This window comes from Ornithodoros turicata, chromosome 5, assembly GCF_037126465.1.
Source record: "Ornithodoros turicata isolate Travis chromosome 5, ASM3712646v1, whole genome shotgun sequence".
Classification (NCBI taxonomy): Eukaryota; Metazoa; Arthropoda; class Arachnida; order Ixodida; family Argasidae; genus Ornithodoros; species Ornithodoros turicata.
The window spans coordinates 31065465-31087242 of record NC_088205.1 but is presented as its reverse complement, the minus strand read 5'-3'; the positions used below and the strand labels follow the sequence as shown (position 1 = coordinate 31087242).

At 47.2% G+C, this 21778-nt stretch overlaps 1 protein-coding gene across 1 annotated transcript in view; it reads left to right on the top strand.

Annotated features, from left to right (window-relative positions):
- Positions 1-21778, top strand: part of LOC135394289 (leucine-rich repeat-containing G-protein coupled receptor 5A-like) — a 372926-nt gene that overhangs the window by 338145 nt on the left and 13003 nt on the right. The window contains exons 15-16 of the mRNA XM_064624974.1: positions 7158-7334; positions 11156-11394. Of these exons, the coding sequence (XP_064481044.1) occupies positions 7158-7334; positions 11156-11394 (416 nt within the window). The remainder of the gene's footprint in view (positions 1-7157; positions 7335-11155; positions 11395-21778) is intronic.

The following is a 21778-nucleotide window of genomic DNA, read 5'->3' as shown; positions in this document are numbered from 1 at the left end:
AAGCAGCTCTCTCGTCTCGGAGACGGACGCGTATTGCGCTGCTCAGAGGAGATCGTCGTTCCGTACTTCGACGCCTCGTGACTCCCCTGGCTTCCCGCCAATGGACCGCTGACATTCTCCCACAGCTATGCTGAGCAGAGTTGATTCAGCGCTCCCTTTCCGCATGCCTCCACGTATCTCTCGTCAAGATGCCGCATTAGTTCCTCGCATGCGCCTCGATGTGGCTTTTACAGCGCAGTGGCGTTACCGCTTGAGACAAGTTTGCTCTCTCTAATGCTGTCACTGCGGTGCTGTAGAAGATCTAGAGCACATTCTTCTCCATTGCCCACACGTTCCCGAACCGTACTCTCCGGATCCCTTAACGAGCTGTACTCTCTCCCCTTCTCTCTCACAAAATAGCTTGGTCCCTGGCCACATCCAGCCCACCAACGCCCTACTCTAAAAGCTCTGTTGACCTTTTTGAATACCATAGGACTTCGATCCTTATTGTGAAGGGACTCATTATTTCATTCCCCGCATCGCCACCAGCAATGGGGTAGAGTATCGCCCCTGGCGATGAAACTCCCCATTCAACATCTCACAATAAAGTTGTTGTTGTTGTTGACAGAATAAGCCTGCGAAACGCTGCTACACAGATGACAAGAAAACGGACTGTAAAAAATCGCGCCTTTTTGGCGGGTCTGCCAGGCAGAAGTAACCAATTTTAGTACTAACTTAAATTGTCACTGACTATAGCTGTACGAGCACGTCCGACGCTAATTAGAAACAACAGTCCGTAAGTCGATCACAGAGCAGACGCCGTCCCCTAGTATTCCGGCTCGCCCGGCCGCCTGTCGGTCGGTCGGTCGGTCGCCAAGGCTACCAAGCTCCCTCTTCAACGCATATACCAATCCGAACAATAGGAGATATGCGAAATAGCGCCATCTGTCGAGTGCGCCGCTCCCGACCGCCATGGCTAAGGCAGATCTCTCACGAGCTGCAGCGCGGCTTGAGGGGATTCCGCTAAAGAGGAATCCACGGCCGCAATTTTTAAAGCACGACTTCTCGGTGGAGTACAGAACATTTCGGCGGAATGTACGAATGACAAACTGTTCAGAACTCTAGTCTCAGCAGCATAAATAGTCCTACAGTTTTGCAGTCGATTCCATTTTCAGCGAGATCTCACACGGCATTTATCATCGACGTTCGGCATTTGCATTTACTTTGTTTTCTACAATACTTCACTTTTTAGTTTTAGCTGATATTGTGATGGTAAGATTAAATGAGATACTGGTCTTATAAAAGGGAATATTTTGATGCAGGAGTTTTTCATACCATTTGCCGCACTGTGCCGAGCAATCTCTTTCTTAATATTTTGAGATTCTGGTAACCACGCCACGGTTGTAGTGCTGCTGCATTTGGTAGTTGTGATATATAATTAGACGATATAGTACTAGGTTTCAGATTTAGATGTTTGAAGGTGTCTGGTTCTATCATTGCTGCTCGCTCTCCTTAAGCCACGACTTGACGCGTTTGTCGAGCATGTGACTTCATGACCAACATTTATTTGTTATTTAATAAATAAATATTTGATCAACATAAATGCCATGATTCTGAACCTGTAATAAGAGTGGTTTTATGCTACGTAGTTCAACTACAAGAAGTGATCTTCCTTAACACACACACAAACACAAATAAGATTTAAAACCAAATATTCATAGATGATGTCCTATTCTCGCGTTCTGGCCTATTTAGTGGCTCGACTAATTTCTTTCCTTACTTTCCCTTGTGCACGACAAACTGGAACACAGTAGAGAACACATGTAGAGACCGCAAATTATTGTGCACATGCTTATTTGGAGTTAGATGTACGTCAAGAGAGCGCACTAGGTACATATGCAAAACAATATTCCAATCTATCACATTTGACAATTCACCTGCGGGTGATCATATAATTCACCATAAGTTCAGTGATTTTACAAAAGGAGTCAAATCAGGATCACTCATATCACACTATGGGTCTGCCTCTCAGGTTCTGCATCAGTCGTGCATAAACGAGCGGCAAATGTCTGATTCTAAAGCGACTGCATACTCGTATTAATTCGGAATGATCGAGAATGTTAAGCTTTACTCGTTAAGGTTTAGTCTGGTCCGATAGTAGCCACAACTACAGGATACTATTTCAGGTTTTTTCTTCATGTCATTTTCTTCCTAGTGCTCAGTTACAGCGATTCATGAATACGCACCAATTTGTCGTTTTATTCCTCTCTGCTAGTACAGCTTCGCGCAGCAGTGCGGTGTCACCTTCATCATTACTAAATAACATTGTGTTTTGTTCTTCAGAGTTTCGACATACGCAGTCCTTTTCATGACAAAAAGTTGTGCTAATCAGACAATTCTTTATTAAGCAGAACGAAAAGCTTGCAGTGTCGTTTACACTATGCTGCCGGCTGCTGCCTTGCTGCACAACAATCTTTTACTAACGCAGTGGTACATGAGGCGCTTACACATAGGATGACAACAGAAGCCCTTTTCAGCTGCCACAATTCAGTCTAACTTACTCAGGGGCAACGCGAACCGTGTGCACGGAACAACGGGGCCATGCTTTCCAAGCATCGCCTCGACGAAAATGGGGCGAGCGCGTTTTCGCTAACGGGCAAGAGAGGGCGCTTCATTTCGCATATCTCCTATTGTCACGTGCAATCATAGGTCGGCATTTTGCTAAGAATTCATTCAACATCACATCATGGTCAGTTTTCCGCAAAGCCCATCACATCACATCACCGTCATAAACCATCACATCACGAGCCCGTAACTCAACTTCAACCTCAGAATTCATCACTTCATGACCCATCATTCAACTTCAACTTCAGAATTTATCACATCATCACCCATCATTCAACTTCAACTTCAGAACCCATCACATCACATCACATCATTCAACTTCAACTTCAGAATCCATCACATCATAAGCCATCATTCAACTTCAGAACCCATCATCAGAATTCAACTTCAGATCCAATCGCGGTTTTGAAGTTGAATTCCTATGATGGGTTCTGAAGTCAGTGATGGATTTTGAAGTTGAAGTATGTGATGGGGTTTTGAAGTTGAATTCCTATGATGGGTTCTGAAGTCGGTGATGGATTTTGAAGTTGAAGTCTGTGACGGGGTTTTGAAGTTGAATTCCTATGATGGGTTCTCAAGTCGGTGATGGATTTTGAAGTTGAAGTTTGAGATGGGGCTTTGAAGTTGAATTCCTATGATGGGTTCTGAAGTCTGTGATGGATTTTGAAGTTGAAGTTTGTGATGGGGTTTTGAAGTTGAATTCCTATGATGGGTGCTAAAGTCGGTGATGGGGTTTTTGAAGTTGAACTCCGACAAAGGCCTACGTGGGGTGTTGCCGGCTGCAGGATTACGACGCTAGCATCCTGCTCGCCTGTGTTTGCGTGGGTTTCCTGGTAGTGGCAGCAAAAGCGTAAGCGAAGGAGGGGTATGCTGTTTGGAGGGTGCGGTCAGCCTGCTCTCGGTTGGACTTGGAAGCAGGGTTTACCAATGAAGGAGGAAAGGGAGGGATGCCAGGTTTGACCTCCGCTGTCGCATGTGAACTGCGGAAGGTGTATTGCTTGCGCGGTATAGGGTTGGTGCACAATATTGCGCCCGTTGTTGACAGATAAGTGAGCGTATAGCACATTGCGCGTTCATGTGGCTTCGGGTGACCGCTGATGGGGTTTTGAAGTTGAATACCAACGAAGGCCTACGTTGGTGTGCCCGGCTGCTCGCTGCTGGAGGATTATGACGTTGGCGTCTTCCTCGCCCCTGTTAGCGTGGATTTCCTGGTAGTGGCGGCGAAAATGTAAGCGGAGGAGGGGTATGCCGTTTGGAGGGTGCGGTCGCCTTGCTCTGGGTTGGGCTTGGAAGCAGGGTGCACCAAGAAAGAAGGAAAGGGAGGGATGCAACGTTTGACCTCCGCTCTCGCATGTGAACGGCGGCGGGAGGTGTGTTGCTTACGCGGTAGGGTTGTTGCACAATGTTGCGCCCGTTGTTGACAGCTAAGTGAGCGCATAGCACATTGCAGGTTCATGTGGCTTCGTACGATATCCTTGCCTGCCGGCACATTGAACGTTCATATGACTTTGTACGATCGCCGTCTCTGCCGGTACATTGCACGATGATGTGGCTTCGTTCGTCTGGCTTTTCCGCCGTGCCATTTTTCACTCGTGACGCGGGGGTATTAGCTTCGGCATCGAAATACATCGTGGCCAGCCACTCAGTATTACATGGGTTCTTGTGATATGATGCTTGCTGACACTGGAAATAGCCGTCATGAACGAATTCAGCGGCCTGTAATCACCTTCGCTGGACATATGTTTTTACTCTAATTCTTTCATGCAATACACCACTGCAATGGTTTATCCGGAATCCCAAGCAGGGGGCGTGGTCATTATTACAGCTACGTGATAACAGCTTTACACGTATAATTACCGACAGGTCATTACAGCTGAAACGGCAAGCCCCTTTTTTTGCAGGGGGTGTCGTCAAACTTTTTTCTTTGGTGTGTGTGTGTGTGTGGGGAGGGGGGTGTCACAGGGGTGTATCATGGTCTGGATAAATCACTGACACCAAAAACTGAGAATCTGTCCTCGGAAAAGTGTAACCCATTGTATTCTTTTTCCTCCGAGGAGGGTATATACGGACGAACACCAAGTGAATTCTTAACGACCGAAGCGTTTGAACACATGTAATACATACAGAATGTGAGGCGCAAATTGAAGTGAAGACTGCTAGGAGCCCGGAAGACCACCAACTTACAGTCCGTGAAACTGTTTCTTTTCCTCTCTCACAATCTCTAAATAAATATGTGTTGACACATTTCCCACGACACAACAATTCCCACTCTTACCTGTTTTTATTTGATGTTTGAAACAACCTCGCATTATAATCACTTGACTGTAGTGTTAGTCACTTTTTGAGGTAACTTCGCAAAAGTATCATGAGCAAAGTTAGAAATTTCTATTTCGCTTCACGTCCAAGCAGGCAGAACGCACAACGCGGGCTCCTTTCTTTTTATTTTGCTGCTGAAAAATCCGACGACAGTGACCCCGCCTCTTGCACGTGCGTGGCGCCAGCAGCCTGTCTGCTCCGCCTTGTTGCAGCGCGATGTACTGGATGTACGCAAACGCAATTCCGACGTGCTTCTGAGTTAGGTCGCAGCAGAGCGTGGAGTGCATTTTTTTTTACGGGGAAGGTGATAAGGCCACTGGCAACGTTCTATGAAATGTGCGCTGAAAATGGGAACTCGCAGAACTTGGAATTCCAATTCTCACTTTGGTGCCCAATTGACAAGGTATATTCGGAACTCCGCTCCGAACTTAATTTCGCCATGGTTGCAAGAACTTTCATTTCTCACTTAATTTCATTTTGATAACTTGAAGGTTGTAACTTCATTACATATTTAGCTTAATGACGTAACTCGTAACTAGCAACTTTTGGGTGGTAATTAACTTCCCCGCCTCTGCTGAAATGTACTTTATTGGCGATGAATATATAAGAAATAGCAGCTGCGTGCTCTGATGGAACACTTGTGTCCGATGGACACTACATGCATGCCGAACACATAATTCCCCAAAACATGACCTATGCACCTCAGATAAATAAGAGACCTATAGTGACCTCTGTGTATTACATTTAAAATAAAAGACGTCCACGAAAACAATGCCAGCGCGATCTTGTCCAATTTGGATCCCAATCACACAAAGGAAAATAAGCAATCTAAGAAGACACAAAATAAGCCTAATAAAACACACTTCGTCAGCACGACAGCAATCTACTGTCGTCTAGTAAAACGCGCGTACGCGACCTAAGGCGGAGGCTCAAATCCAAACCCATCCAATATACATATACACGCACATTATAGCTGTAGGCGAGCAAATGAGTCAAACAGAACAACCGCAACGTGCAGACCGCGCGACCGCAGAAGGCAAAATCGCATCTCGATCTAATCTACCGCTCACATTCGCAACATACAGTTACCTCCGGCTACATGACATTGCCCTCCACGCCCCACTACACCAGAGAGTAACGCGTTCCAAACACTTCCCTCCCTGCGACCGCCGATACACAACAAGGGGGGGGAGAGGAAGTCCGCCAGGCATCTGCAGTGTCAGGCCCATACGCCCACACCAGACACGAAACGCGAAGCGTTTACGTGCGCTCGGTGCACTCCAATACACATTTGCCATCCACTCCGCATGCGTTCGCACAAGTAACAGTCACGACACGTGAACGTCAGACATCGACTAAACATTGTCGGCTTCAAAACCTATTATGAGAACTTCGAAACCTATCCGTCATCTTCAAAATCCATCGCGCAGACTTCAGCTTCAAAACCAATCCCGCTGACTTCCCCTTAAAAACCATCGCGCTGGCTTCAAAACCCAACACACGGACTTCGACTTCCAAACCCACACACGCTGACTTCAACTTCAAAACCAATCACGCGGACTTCAACTTCAAATCCCACCACACTGACTTCCACTTCAAAACCCATCACGCGGACTTCAACTTCAAATCCCATCACGCGGACTTCAACTCCAAATCCCATCACGCGGACTTCCACTTCAAAACCCATCACGCGGACTTCAACTTCAAATCCCATCACGTGGACTTCAACTTCAAAACCCATCACGCGGACTTCAACTTCAAATCCCATCATAGCCCTTCATTCAACTTCAACATCAACCTCACATCACATCATAGCCCTCCATTCAACTTCAACTTCAACTTCACTTGACATCATGCCGTTCATTCAACTTCAACTTCATTTGACATCATGCCGTTCATTCAACATCACATCATTCTCTATGAGGTGATGGTGAATGAGTCGGTGAAGGCCATCATGAATGAATGAATTCGCCGACCTATGCGTGCAATAAAGCGGACATGCAGAGCCACCTATGAGTTGAGTTTCAAGCGCGTGGAGCAACGCGTCTCGGAGACAGGCGGCGTCGAGCAGAAAATGCCGCGTCTCATGCCCCGTGTTTGATCTTGCCCCACCTTACCCTACGTTTTGGGGGGTTTTGTAAGACGCTCTCAAGGCAGTTCCTTAAGAAGTCGACCCAAGACTCACAATGTAAGGCCGGCAATCGGCTCGGTTATAATGTGTTCCACTTCTGACGCAGATAACATATCTTCAAAATTTCAAGAATTTACGCACCAGTTGATCAAGGTCTTCGGTCAGGACTACATTATCCCGGATAACCTGGCCCAGTACTACGGTGAATACTTGGAAGACTACAAGGCCCTTTACAACGCCGACGACGAAGTACAATACCCGGTTCAATGCATTCCACACCCCAGTAAGTCATACATCTCACTTGTTCTCCGAAAATGTCTAAACTTCACGTTATACCGTAACTGATGCGATATGTGTTTCTCTTTGAACTCGCTGCTTTTGCTCGATCCCATTTCAGCAGTATTGTTTCTTGGGTAGTAGACACAGCTGTAGTCATTCTCTCCTTTTTCATTATGGCTTTGCGCCAACTGCAAGAAATGGGTTTTCACGGTGTTCAGTAAGGACGGACGGCAAACGCTCAAGGATTCTACCACAGGGGTGACACAGACCCGCCATTGTTGTAACTACCCTCAGCGGGTGCTTTTCGCAAAACCACCAACTTGTCGTGGTCACACGTCATAGGTAACGTCATATTCCTGTTGGCATAAAGTCAAGAGATGAACGTATCTTACCAGCGCCAACTATACGGTGCTCCTTCCGCGACATGGTAGCCCATTTCTCCTTTGTAAGTACATCGCATCGGCTCAGTGCGTCATCTCATCTTTGGAAGTGGTTAACAGTACGAGCCCTCAGGTACGAAACTGTGCGTTTTACTGCGAGATTATGAGATAAAAATAATTACCGGGATTGAAAAACGTCCAAAACGGCGCACAGAATGAGCAAACGCGTTGTTTAATTACAAACGGTTCACTCGCCGATCACGGGCGCAGCCACGTTTAAAGGTACTGTAAGGCAACAGGCAAGCTGTTAATATTGGCAGCGGCATTTTAAAGCTTATGCCGAAAGAAACCCACACTGCAAATTTTATGTGCGACAGAAAATTCTAAATATTTTTAATCAGTTCTAAAATTGCGGTGAAAAGACGCTGGACGACGCCTGGTGGGAAACAATCGCCTGTTGGTCGAGCAACAGTGTTACATGTCCCCAACCCTCTATCGGCTAAGTAATGGGCTAAGTAGCCGGTTTCATGAACTTTCTTTGAATAGTTTGTTCAAAAGAAGGGAACTATCGTTCCTGAGAAATGTCCTCTCAAAATGCAAGAACATTGGTGCATCGTGGAAATCAGTAACAAACTGCCAGCAGAATCACCATGAAAGCCACTTACGCAAAAAATGTACCACATCCGGCAAGCCGGTGTGGTGATGGTAACGGTCCACAGATGTCGCAATACGCTCCATTGTTATTGGCACGTTTATCTCCGGCGCCCTACAAGGCGGGAACTGCGGAGTTCGTGTGAGGTCTTAGACACAGAGTTGCCCGTAATATTGAAACATTATTTTATAAAAAAAATTACGGGTGGATTTGAACGAAATTTGGTGCGTTTGTGTACTGAGCACCCAGGCTGTCGAACGAGCCAGCAGTATAAAATTGTATGTCTGGTCCTTTACATTACCTTTAAGGTCACGTGTACGGTGACGTTTGCTGTGACGTGTGAGCATGACCTGTCCAGAATGCATTGCGTTCGCCGAGCACGCTTTCGTCTATGGAGCAATACATTCGGTGGCATCCCTGTAGGCGCCTGTCTACAGCCCCAGTAGGAAGAGAGAGAGAGAGAAGCAACAGCCAAGCCAGCCACACACATACACATAAATGGGATGATGATGTGGTGGGTCATTCCCCACCGTTATGGCGGTACACCGCCCCATTGCGCTTGTGGAAGGGATGAGAAAGCGATGATGATGGAAAGGTGTCCTATTCGTGTTCGTCCATTAATCCACAGCTCGTAGGCCTTGCATCAGATGTGAGGGGTCCGACCATGGCCCGAGAATTTTGGCTAAGTCGAACTGGCGTTGATCGACGCGTTGGAGAGCAGTTTCCATGAGGGCGCGCTCGTACTGCCAGCCAGCCAGAGAGAACCGTAGTCACGCACTTTTAACAGCTAGGATGTCCATGTCGCTCGTGCAGAACTCCTTCAGATAATTGTAACGTACCGGAACTTGGACTTGAAAAGATTGCAGCCGTCAGTGTCGTGCACAAACGAGATAGCATGAATGAAAACCACGTGCGTTTTGATGGCCTATCAACAGGGTAACCACATTTCCCAAGGTAGAGAACTGGACATACGAGCGCGGGAGCGAGCGAGAGAAGGAACATTCCCAAGCGGCACAATGTACTGAAAGTCGAGTGCAATAGGGGTGGACGGTATGTGTCTTATCAATGTTCTTTAGTTTCACGAGTCTGTTCAAGGCCTTCCACCTACCCGTTCACCCCTATTGCGCTCGACTTTCAGTACATTGTGCTGCTTAGGTTGGTACATAAAAGTACTGATACTATTTCTTGTTTCATCACAGCAGAATCGTGAACCTTGTGTTGTGTTTGCCAATTTGTGCGTTCCGGCCTAAGAGATAACGTTCTATCGTGTTCACCATGGCCTCCCCGCGCATTCCAAAAACAAGCACCACAGGTTTGACAAAAAACTTTGCTGCTGCTCGATCCAATTGAACCTAAAAAATGGAATTCCTTCTGGAGAACATCGTTAAAAACGCGCATACGTTCCTTTCTACATTTCTGAACGGTTTCCAAAGCGAGGTTCTGCAAGCACGCTAAATTCGGCGACACTATAGGCTTTCTGTGGCGCGCTCAGAAAGAATGTACTCGTGCTCGCAACAACGGGCGCAGTAATAAATCGCATTCTATGCAAGAAAATGTTTTCATGAGACCACCTTTCGGGGACAGAAGTTCGTCATCCCCGACAACGGGACATATTGCTTCAGTGAGCCAAAAAAGACGAGATGGCGCGATCGACCATGTAAAAATGGAACTCATGCCACCCTAACTATATTTAACTAGGTAACAGGTGGTGCGAAATAAAAATAACAACGTGGGTTGCACATTTAACGGTCTCACAGCGGGACTTGCATGAGAACAAGCTAAAAGTTAATACATTACTTAATAAAAGCCGCTGCGCTAATTAGCACCATTTTAAATTAAATTGTGACTCTCAAGTTAATCTGCATAGCTCCTGCTTCGCCGGAGAGGCAATGCACAAGAAATTCAAGTTTAAACATTTGCGACCCTGACATCCGCCTGCAGTGGCGCTTTCGCTTCGTGAACTCGTTCACGGATTGAGGGTATATAACTATTTCATTTAACGAGAGAGTGAACAAGCGCATAATTTTTAATGAAGTAATGAACTGCACTTCGAATCTGCCCTCATGTGGGCCCGACAGTGACAACATATATATATATATATATATATATATATAGGCTATATAAAGAAGCGGGAAAAGCCATTAAAAAATAATAAATGGCTTTTCCCCCCTCTTTATAATTCACTGGCTTGCACTGTGACGTTGAGGAGTGCCCAGTCACCCCCCCAGGTGTGTATCGCTCGCTGAGTGACCCCTGGTTTGCCAATCCCGAACTATGCGCAGCTACCCGGGCTGACGAGCCGCAAACACGGCGAAACACGTGTCCTCTGGTGCTGTCGCATCGTTCCATGAGTATCTGAGTGAAAAAAAAAATAGCCTAGGCTCTTTGGCTGCACGTTGAACATATGTTTATACATATATATATATTCTTTTTCAAAGATATTGCTCGCTCCTATTAGAGCTATCCCAGGAGTGGGAAAAACAGACGATTCAAAACCGGAAAAATATACAAACAGCAGATCGCAATCATAGACCCATTTACTGCTGCCCCACTCCCGCGAATTCTACTCCACTCTACACGTAGTGTGCTGCGTCCAACGATCTCTATGGAAACAGGTTCGTAACATCGTAGAAGGAAAGCATAATTACTGTTATGATAATCTTCCACACTGACCAATCTCCTACACTACACTCTGTTGACACGACATGCATAATGACAACAAATACACAATGGTGTCCACATGACTGTCAAACATAATAAGTTGGTAAGCTGATAAGGAATATCTTGTTGCAGCACCATTCCTGCCGTGTGAAGACCTGTTTGGCTGGTGGACGCTACGCTGTGGTGTTTGGGTGGTGTTTCTACTTGCGATGTTAGGTAATGGCCTCGTAGTCGTCGTCCTGTCTCTGGGCCGTTCCAAAATGGATGTGCCCAGGTTCCTTGTCTGCAATCTGGCTCTAGCCGATTTCTTCATGGGTGTCTACCTGGGATTCCTCGCCGTTGTTGATGCTTCTACCCTTGGAGAGTTTCGGGTGCGTACTCCTTCAACTGTGCTTCTTACGTCCTGTTTCCGAACATTGCTCACCGCAGTGATTTAACCAGGGCCCCCTACACCTCCTAACACACCCCAGATCTTTGGTGACACCCCTGCAGGGGGGCCGGAGTCATTTCAGCCTTACACACATATCGACAATGATATATAACGCTGCTACAACGTAAAGGTTGCGATTCTGGATATACAGCTGACTCACCGTGTTATTGTTGTTGAAAAGCCACTGTTGCTAAAGCGCAGGAAGCATCGTGCGCCTTGCTATTCAGAATGAACTGATAACTAAATGGCATTAACCTTGTCTTGTTTCCCTCTAGCATAAACTTAAACCAAATCTTTGCGACGGCTGAAGATATACTCGTTAGCATGACTCCTGTTAATCTGACACGGTCACTTTATGACCGTTTTTTCTTGGGAACCGTTTCGCCGCCATGTAAATCCACCTTGTTAATACGACAATTCGCTTATCCGGCAATGACCAAGATTTTTGTCACAAGTAGGGTCAAGTACAGTGTGTCGGCACGTGTGCCTGTATACAGGCACACGTGCCGATAACGTGAAGCGCAATCCACATTCTATGCCTCGATCTTAGATACGCCGTCTATGCGGAGAGATGCCCTACAAAATTCTCCTATGCCGATTGTCTGATGTACCGTATGCTGCAGATTTAGCAAATGTAACAGCAACAGCACACCGACCAAGAAAAGTTACAGCGGCAAATGTGGGATTTCCCAAGCCATGTTGATGACACTTCTGTGTAATAATAATTCCTAGGTTGGAAGTAGCAGGGCACCGAACTTCCTAAAGCGAACTGCGGATTCGTGTGTACGTCGACGGCGGATTGCGCGAGAAACAACGAATGTTCTTGCACAGAAACAACGATCGTGGTGAGAGTCGAACCGAACCCCGAACCTGAACCGAAAGCTGTTATTAACTGCTATTTTTAGCCGAACCGGCCCTTACGAAAATGTCAGAGCTGGTTTTTACCTGGCCTGATCAAAATTTCCAGATCTGGTTCTGATCAGGAATTGGGTCATTTCCAGATCTGGAATCCTTATCAGGCCAGATCTGTATTGTGTGGGCCTGCATAACACTTCCAGATGTGATAATTTTATCTCGCCAGATCTGTTGGATCTTACCTGAGTAACATTTCCAGATCTGTTTGGATCTGACCTGAATTACATTTCCAGATCTGGTGATATTATCAGGCCAGACCTGTTTTGTATCTGACCTGAATAACGTTCCCGGATCTGGGAACTTCATCATGCCAGATGTGTTTCCTTCGACATCTGGCCACAAAAAAAATAAAAAAAGGAAACTCACTCTCGAAATCATGTTGTTGTCGTGAATTTCCTCATGACAGAAATGTACTTTCAGGATTACCCACGCTGGGATAGTATTCATTCCAAGTCTTGGTGCATCTTAATTGCATAGCTGTAACTGCTAGTAGTCTGTTTTAGTGACTGTGTGTGCTGCATAAAAGATATATACATTTATACATGCAAATATTACGAAAATAAGTATTTTATTAAAATGACTAGAAGTGCTTACATATAGGTAGGTTTTTCACCAGTTCAGCGAACCTAGTGTCTATTGCAGTAAAACGACTGCTACCTATAGACGAACGATTGTTTACACATGATGATACAGGATTCAAGGTTACTCATGTTATACCAGTTACCAGGGAAGGTTCACAGTTGGAAATCATCGATGTGCCACATCACCTAAAGAAATGTATAAGGGTTCTGGACTATGTCTGCTTGTCGCCCAATTTCGCGGAAGTAAATTTGTAGCGATTGAGTTACAAAGGTCTAAAGTACCCTTGCAAATGAAAGAACGGATACAAGTTTCCATACGAGCCTTGTCATTCTCAGCTGTGTGTAGTTTGTCGTTACTTGTGCTAGATTGCTTTTGCTAGTGTACGAAATGAACGTTATGATTTTACAATGCTGTGTGTTCTTTTACTAGTAGGTTGGAGCGAGGGGCTGGGCTACTACATTTTGGAAATATTGCAAATTCTCCTTTAGAGTCAAACTATCTGTAAGAAAATTATCCGGTTAAATCATTGTAACATTAATTCGAAGTATATACTTCGTGAAAGATCCCACATCAAGCTTTAATTACAGTCGTCTGGACAGTCGACTACATTAAGGATTTTACATTTTAATGTATTTTAAGGTTTTCGAATTGAAAACACGTTCCGTATGATGCCTTCCGTAACTCGAGTCTGGTACTGACTCACCCTGACCGAGGTCCGGTACGTGTTGGCTAAAGCCTGACAAAGTCGGATCTCCCATGATCTGATCCGGGCATGGCCTGGCTTGGCTTGAATCCGGGCATTTCCTACATCCGGCAGGTGCCGGCTAGAGCTGGATATAGTAGGATTTGTCATGAACGGATCCAGATCAGACCTGATCCGGCCTGCATCCGGGCTCGTGTCTGGCTCATCCGGAATTTTCATACGGGGGAACTAAACCCAACCGAAACTATTGGCGCCACCTCTGAGCTGACCCGGAACTGAACCGTTGAAAAAAAGTTCGGTAACCGGTTCAAATAACGTTTCATAAGTACCCAAATTACCAAAAGTCAGAGAAATTTAAATTGCTACGTTGAATGTGACTGGTGTATGGCAACGACCTTCATATGCCACACTTTAAGAAAAAAGGAGTTGCAGCATCACAAAGGAGCGTCCCAAAGGACGATGCACAAATGACTAAATTTACGCACTGTGAGCAAATTTAGTCCTTTTGGGGACTAAATGAATTGCCACAACCGTTACTCCCTTTCTAAACTAAATGCATGGGGCCAAATGAATGTCACAGAGTGAGGACTGCATTTCATGTTTTGTCGACGCAGTCGTTATGTATACACAATCCGTGTGCGTGACTTAAAACACTTTGAATGAAGACGGCAAGCGGATGTGTTTACTGTCCTCCGGAATTTTCCCAATTGTGTTTCGAAAACAGGCAACTCTCCCACCTTTCACCAGGTTGGTCGCCTTATCTCCACGTGCTCCGTAGGAGTCCCCGTCGCCCCTCACGCCATGGACGGTCAATGCGTCCAACATATCTCTCCAAGGGCGCCATCCGACTAAATGTCCTTGGATGTATCTGGTAGACACTCAGTCTCCCTGCAAAACGGCCCCGAGAAGAAAATGATGAGCCTCAAGGAGATGAGGTTCCCCAACAAGAGAACTTCAACCTGGACTCTGATGGAATTACAAATAGATGATGACCCTACTCCTTTCCAAGTGGTCACGTACAAGAAAAGCCGCCTTACCGGCATCCCGCAACTGTTTAGACCCAATGATGTAAACCGTTCTTTCTGCGATGTTGACCCTAACTTGATAGCCAAGGATGTTATGAACGGAACTCAGGAGAAAATATTTTCTCACAGGATAAACAAGGATGGAAACTTGGTTATCAACGTAGTCTCTGAACGATCCGCGACAAGGCTGCTCAAAATCGCACAAGTGGCGGATGTGGCGGTCATGGCTTCCATTCCATCATCGTACCTTCAAACCATGGAAAGAATACATAGAGTACATAGAGTACAACAGTCCCAATGCATTCAGAACGGTGCCTTCAACAACAACAATAAATGATGACGATGAAATGGGGTGTTTCACCGCGGTGGTGCGGCACCCTACCCCATTGCACGTGGAACATTATGTGAAGATGATGAAAGAAGGATGAAAACACAAAAAGAACTAAAGGCGTCTGGAGCAATCCAGTGGACGACAGGAAGTCCATGAACAGGTGAAGCATGTCAAGCATACCTGAGCTCTTATGGCATTATTGGAGTAAAGCGTGAAGTTGTTTTCGTCCGAGATGACGACGGGACTTCCATCCGTCTCGCAAAGGACACTGTTATCCTAATATTCCCTCCTGGACAGCCACTGCCTGCTGAGGTACGTTTGGGATTTGCGAGCTTCCCTGTTGACGAATACGTGGTTCTCCCAACTCAATGTTTCCGATGTCAGCGTTTCGGACGTATTGCCCGGAGTTGTAGAAATGAGGAACGGTGCAAGATATGCGCCGGTCCACACAATTATAAGGTGTGCTCTGCGAAGCGTGAACCCAAGTGTGCAAACTGCGGTCTTCCGCACACAGTAACTTACGACGCTTGCCGGATAGCGAAAGCGGCAACCGCCGCGCAGGAGCGGCGACAGCCGCTCCTTCGACTGGTCCCCCTAACGCTAGCACGTCAGGCCGACCAAACCCTGAGTTTGTGAAGGCCGTCGAAGACGAACCTCCTCAGCGTGAGCGACAAACCAAAGGTACTATTGCAAAGCCGACAAAACCGGTGCATTTGAGGCCAGGCCTAAGGGACCGATGAGGACTAAGGGACTGAAGTCGTATGCTACTGCAGCTGCCCCAAAGTCCCATGTGCATATAAAACCACCTCATGATCCCCCTCCGAGTCTCCTGGAAAGAAAGACCGCTTCCGGGCATCATCCTGGGTCAAAGCAGACAATGCGACGTGCTCCCCTCCAAGCAGCAACCGAGTGTAATTGCAGGCCCTCATCCGAGGTACTAGACATCATTCTGCCATTACTTTTTGCAATTGTTACGAGCAATCCTACGAGATCACCCATCTTCCGAGGAATCTCCCAGAAGTACAAACATTACTTGCAGTGGAGGCTGTTCTTCAGGGCCAGCATGGTCATCCTCGTCGAACGCCGAACTTACCCATGCATGACTAAGGCACTTAAGTCGACTACCATCTTTCAGTGGAACTGCAATAGTCAGTCTACATCAAAAAATGAGCAATTTTCGCAACTTTATTTTTCGTCATAAATTCCCTATACTGGCCCTGAGTGAACGGCGGGTGAACGACAACTTCAGCCTGTCTGGGTATGAGACGTCCTTCTCTCACCGGCCAAATCGTCAGAGCGGAGCAATCTTGTGTGTGAGAAAGGATATTGCGTGTGTTCTTCTACGTGCGTCCACGCATGATGACTTCGAATATGTAACATGCCGCGTTCGCTTCATGAACCGATACATTACGGTGATCAGTGTGTATATTGCCCCGAAGGATCTCCATGGAACAGGTTCGAGACGTACTTACTATACTGTCCATTCTCCTGTCATCGTCTGCAGAGATAAGAATGCCCATAGTGCGATATGGGGCTACCGGCACACTGGTGCACGTGGCACAATGTTTGAATCTTTAATGGACGAATTTCACCTCACTGCAGTCAACGATGGGTCGCCTACCTTCCTGCGAGGCCCAAGTTGCTCGAGCTGCATAGACGTAACCTTATGCTCCCCCGACATTGTTTGTTATATGGATGGTGCACACACATAGATTTGCTGGAGAGCGATCACGTGCCTATTCTAATTAGCCACCGGCCCTCAGCTTCGGAACATAGGCGACGACGTGTAGGTGTTATGGATTGGAAGCATTACACAGTGCAATCAACCAAAGACATAGCAGGTGCAGCTACTGTGGAGGATTTCACTGTTGTTGTGAAAAAATCCGCTGAGGCAGGGACTAAGGTCATTACTGTCCCAGCCACCTACTCACGAGGTGACGTGGAGTATGAAAGGTTAGGAGCAATTCGTCGCAGAGCTGAAAGAAAGTTTCGTCGATCTCATCATCAGGATGACTACCGAGAAGCATGCCGCTTGCAGGGCGTAATTCGGCGTCATCTGCAAAAATTGTCTCGTCAACAATGGTGCTCCTTTCGTACCACCCTCTCTCCTTTTACACCTACGACACGCCTGTGGCAGATAATTAGGGCCCCTGGATCGACCAACGTTACGCAATCACACCCTTCAGAGCTATGGCTATTTAGCGCAACACAGATGAGAGGTCGACGGCAAATGAATTTGTACACTTTTTACCAGATCACCCGCATCCTCAACGACGAGCGCATATCAAGTATCTGTGGACGATGCCACGAGGAACACCGTGCTAACTGATGAAGTGCTGTGTCCAGCCCTGGACGCTGACTTTAGTCTGGCAGAACTCGACGCCGCTTCAAAATCAAGGCGAGGCAAATCATCGCCTGGTCCTGACAGTATCACCTATCAGCATGTGTCCAACCTGTCCATCTTCGCCAAGGAAGCCTTGTTGCGCATTATCAATAACAGTTGGAAAGAGGGAAAACTTCCTCCCAGTTGGAAGGTCTCCAAGGTGATTCCATTGCTGAAACTTGGAAAATCCCCAGAGACTTGGCATCGTTCGGGCCTATAAGTTTGTCGAGCTCCGTCTGCAAAGTTATGGAGAAAATGGACTCAGACGCGTAGAATGGGCACTAGAGAACGACAAACCGCTTCCAGAATTTATGTCTGGTTTCCGTAAGGGCCGATGTGCTATGGACGCGGTATTGGATCTGATGACTTTTGTGGAACATGAACGTATGCGTCATTGTATCACTGTGCCTACCTTTTAGATATCAAACGAGCGTACGACACGGTCAGCTACAGCCACGCCCTCTATGCTCTGTACAGCCGGATGATCCGCGGTCGATCCCTCCGTTGGATTGCAGACAACCTCACCGGTAGGACAGTGTGTATGTATACTGAAGATGGCGATAGTAATCATCATTGTCTTTCAAGCGGAGTGCCTCATGGCGGTGTCCTGAGCCCACTGCTTTTCAACGTGGTTATAGCAAGTTTACCAAGTTATCTGCCCAAAAATTTTCACATTAGTGTGTACGCCGACGACATATGTCTATGGTCTTTCGGAGTGCAATTACAAGCATTGCAGCAGCGACTCCAGAGTGCAATAGATTGTACAGTTGCCTTTTTAACCGAAAGGGGCGTGGATGTATCCGCCGGGAAAACTGTTTTCCTTCCCTTTACTCGAAAAAAAAAAAGTCACAGCTCCAATCGAGACTTCATGACCAGGCGATAAAGAGGGTGTCCCATCACCGGTTCTTGGGAATAGTTATTGATGCACACCTTTCATGGGCTGCTAACATCAATCATATTAAGGGCAAAGCCGACGCACGAGTCAATGTTATACGTCGTATAACGGGCTCCCGCTGGGGAATGTCGACGAGGGCCCTACTCTCCGTACATGGTGCACTGATACGTTATGCGTCGAAAGTTATGCGTCGAAACTGTCGTTTCCTCACAGCGATTGCTCCACATCATAGAGCTTTGCCAAGAGCAATCCCTCCTCAATCGACGCAGCATCCCCCTTGGACATTTATGGTGCCTAAAATATGTGTAACTGTGCCCGGTGTGCACCGAGGGTCAGCTCTGCCATCCGCTACGCTGAGACAGTACTGTCTATCCATGATGGAAAATAACCACAACAGGACAGCTATTTTCACCGATGGATCGACGATTGCAGCTGGGTCTGCGTCTGGCTTTGTCGTCTCCGAGCACAACAGGGAAGGAATGACACGTCTATCCCACAGGTCATCCTCAACAACGGCAGAACTAGTCGCCATACTACTCGCTCTTCAATATGTGGTTGCATACCCGTCTGCAGCATAGTTGATCATATATAGCGATTCAAAGGCTGGACTACAAGCAATAATATCATTCCTGCGTAATGGGTGTATGGTACTCGTAGTCCACGACATTCTGACAGTATACATGCAATCCAGGGATGCTGGCCATAACATCATACATCAATGGATTCCTCGACACGCACGCATACGGGAGAATGCAGCGGCTGATGAAGTAGCGGATCTAGCACATCTATCCTCATCAAATCATCTAGTGCCGTACTCCAAAGCCGACGTGCAAGATATATTGAGGACTCTTATACAGACTATTATATGCAGCAATGGCTACAAGGCTACGGAAATTCCTCGTTGCTCCATCAAGTTGACCCAAATCTGAAATTTAGAGTTCCGTCCACGTTACCTCGGTCTATCCAAACGCTCTTGCACAGGTTCCGTCTGAACGTGCCATACGGGCGCCAATTCCTCCATAAAAATGGGAAGGCAGATTCAGCGAACTGCACAGTTTTGTGCAGGCGTGGAGGACACTGAGCACAGTCTCGTGCACTGGTCTAGATACGCACCTCAAACGGCTACCATGAAATCTGCTCTCGACCGACTTCACAACCGCAACTTTGACCTCTAAAAGTGGTGGGTCCTTGGCCACCTGACAAGAGGGATGCTGCCTAGTCAGCGCTTGTGACATTTATTCAGAGGTGTGCGTTGGAGTCAGTCTATTAGGGTCATGTAATTCATTGCGCGCTACGTTAACCAGTGATTTTGGCCTTTGGCCGATAGTAATCGCGAAAGTGGGGGTGGGGGTGGGGGATCTCTTTTACATGTCTTTTCACCTGTGTGTGGGGGGGGGGGGGGTCTGTTTATGGGAGTAGCCGAATTTGTCGTGTGACGAATTCAACCTCTCGCTAGTATTTTTTCTTCATCAACAGCATCAACATCAACTTTGAATGAAACCGTGAACCCTGATATATCGAGTAAGATAAAATCTGGTGGCGTACATAAGACAGGATTTGCCAAGGAAGAAGCACTATTTCTTCCTGTGTGGGCAAAAAGTTGCGGAATCATATAGCCTTGTTCTATCAATTTCAAAAAGAGCACATTGTTACGTAGATTGTTTCATTTAGGGGGATATGTTTAATGCAAAGTAACAAAAAAGGGAAGGGAAAGGTTAGCCACGGTGTAGGCTTGCTATTCCCAAAAGCTATCAAGCAAACAAAAGAAGATACAAGCAGTTGAGACACAGAAAATTATGAAAAAATACAGAATAAACAGCTCCTTCACTGATCGTTTCGCGTAGGACGTATCAGGGAATGCCCAGGAGTTTAGATTCCCGAAGGTATCGTGTTTGCGCAGACGTGACTTCAGCGTGCTGAATAGGGCCAAGTAGCACCGCGAGGGAAAGCTCTCGGTAGCCTAGATGAGCAAGGCGGCGCCGGAGACTCGACCGGTGATCTTCGTACCGCTGGCAGGCAAGGAGTATGTGTGGCACGTGAGCTTCTACGTGGCACGTGGGGCAAAGAGGCGATGGATGCTGACTCATCTTAAATAGGAGGAGTGGAGTTCGTGCCACATTGAGCCGCAGCCGATGAAGCAACGATTCCTCGATGCGCGGGATGCGGCCAGGCACAGCTTATGTCATTAAAGGGTCAATGGATTTAAGGAAGGCTTTGTTTCGTATAGCTTCTTGCTGAAAGAGCTGTGTGCGGTTGTCAATGAAGCGGTGGATTTTCAGCTGGCACATAGAGTGCGCAAGGGGAAGGACAGTTGGTTGCTCAGTGTCGTGGGCTTGCCGAGCAAGAGCGTCAGCACGATCCTTGCCTGAAATTCCGACATGGCTCGGAATCCATTGGAACACCACGCCGTGTCCCAGGGATACAAGTTCAGAGTGCAGGGCGATGATCGTGGTGTAGGTGTCACTGATGACTGCAGCAGAGTAGGAGGCCAGCGCCTCCAGAGCCACTTTATTTCGGTGAGGGTCGTCCAGGCCCTGGGCGTCAACGAGGAGACATGTCTCAAAGCGGCCAGTAGTGCGAATGCCTCGGCCTCAGCAGATGACATAAGAGGGAGCTTGAAGCTGTGCTCAACTCCATCCTCTGGGATGCAGAAGGCAGCAGACGACCCAACTAGAGAAACTGAAGCATCGGTGTATATACTTGGGTTCGATGCCGGTGGTGATTGTAGATGTGGTGCAAGGTCATTTGACAGGCCACAACTGTTGGCACAACCTTCTTTTTCCTAAGGCCCGGAATTGACGTTTGTACAGTGGGGTAGTGAAGTGTCTACATAGGTGGCGCATAGGAGCTCCGGGTCGAGGTTGAGGGGATGTTGCTTCGTAAACGGCAAATAGCTTGACCGAATGCAGATGCGGGATAACGTTGCGCAATGTCACAGAGGTAATGGGCTGGATGGCGGGCAAGATAGCGTGTGTACGCGTGTAAGGCGACACTGTCGCGAAGAATAAGCACCGATGGCTCGCGTGCCTCCGCCAAAACAGAGAGACAAGGTTTCCGTTGTCTTTGGCACTCCCAAACAGAGATGGAGGCTTCTGGCTTGAATATTGAGCAGCTCCCGCTCGTGAGTGTTGGGGATCCCATAAAGGACAGGCAGGCTATAGCGCATAACCCCAAGCAACAGGGAGCATTGCACACGATGGAGGTCAGCACAGGACGGGCCCCATGTGGATCCACAGAGGTGCCGAAGCACATTACTGTAAATGCGGGCGCTAGCAGAGAGGGAGTTGATCTGCCGCGACCATGTCAGTCCCCTATAAATTATTATGCCTAGGTACCGATGATGCGAGACGTAGTTCAGTCTAGAGCCAGCTAGCAGTAGGGGGTATTTGGTGAAGGAGCGGCGCGTGAATGCCATAGCTACTGTCTCAGTCGGCGAGACAGACAACCCACGGTGAGCAAGATACGCCACAAAAAGGTCTAAGGCATGTCGC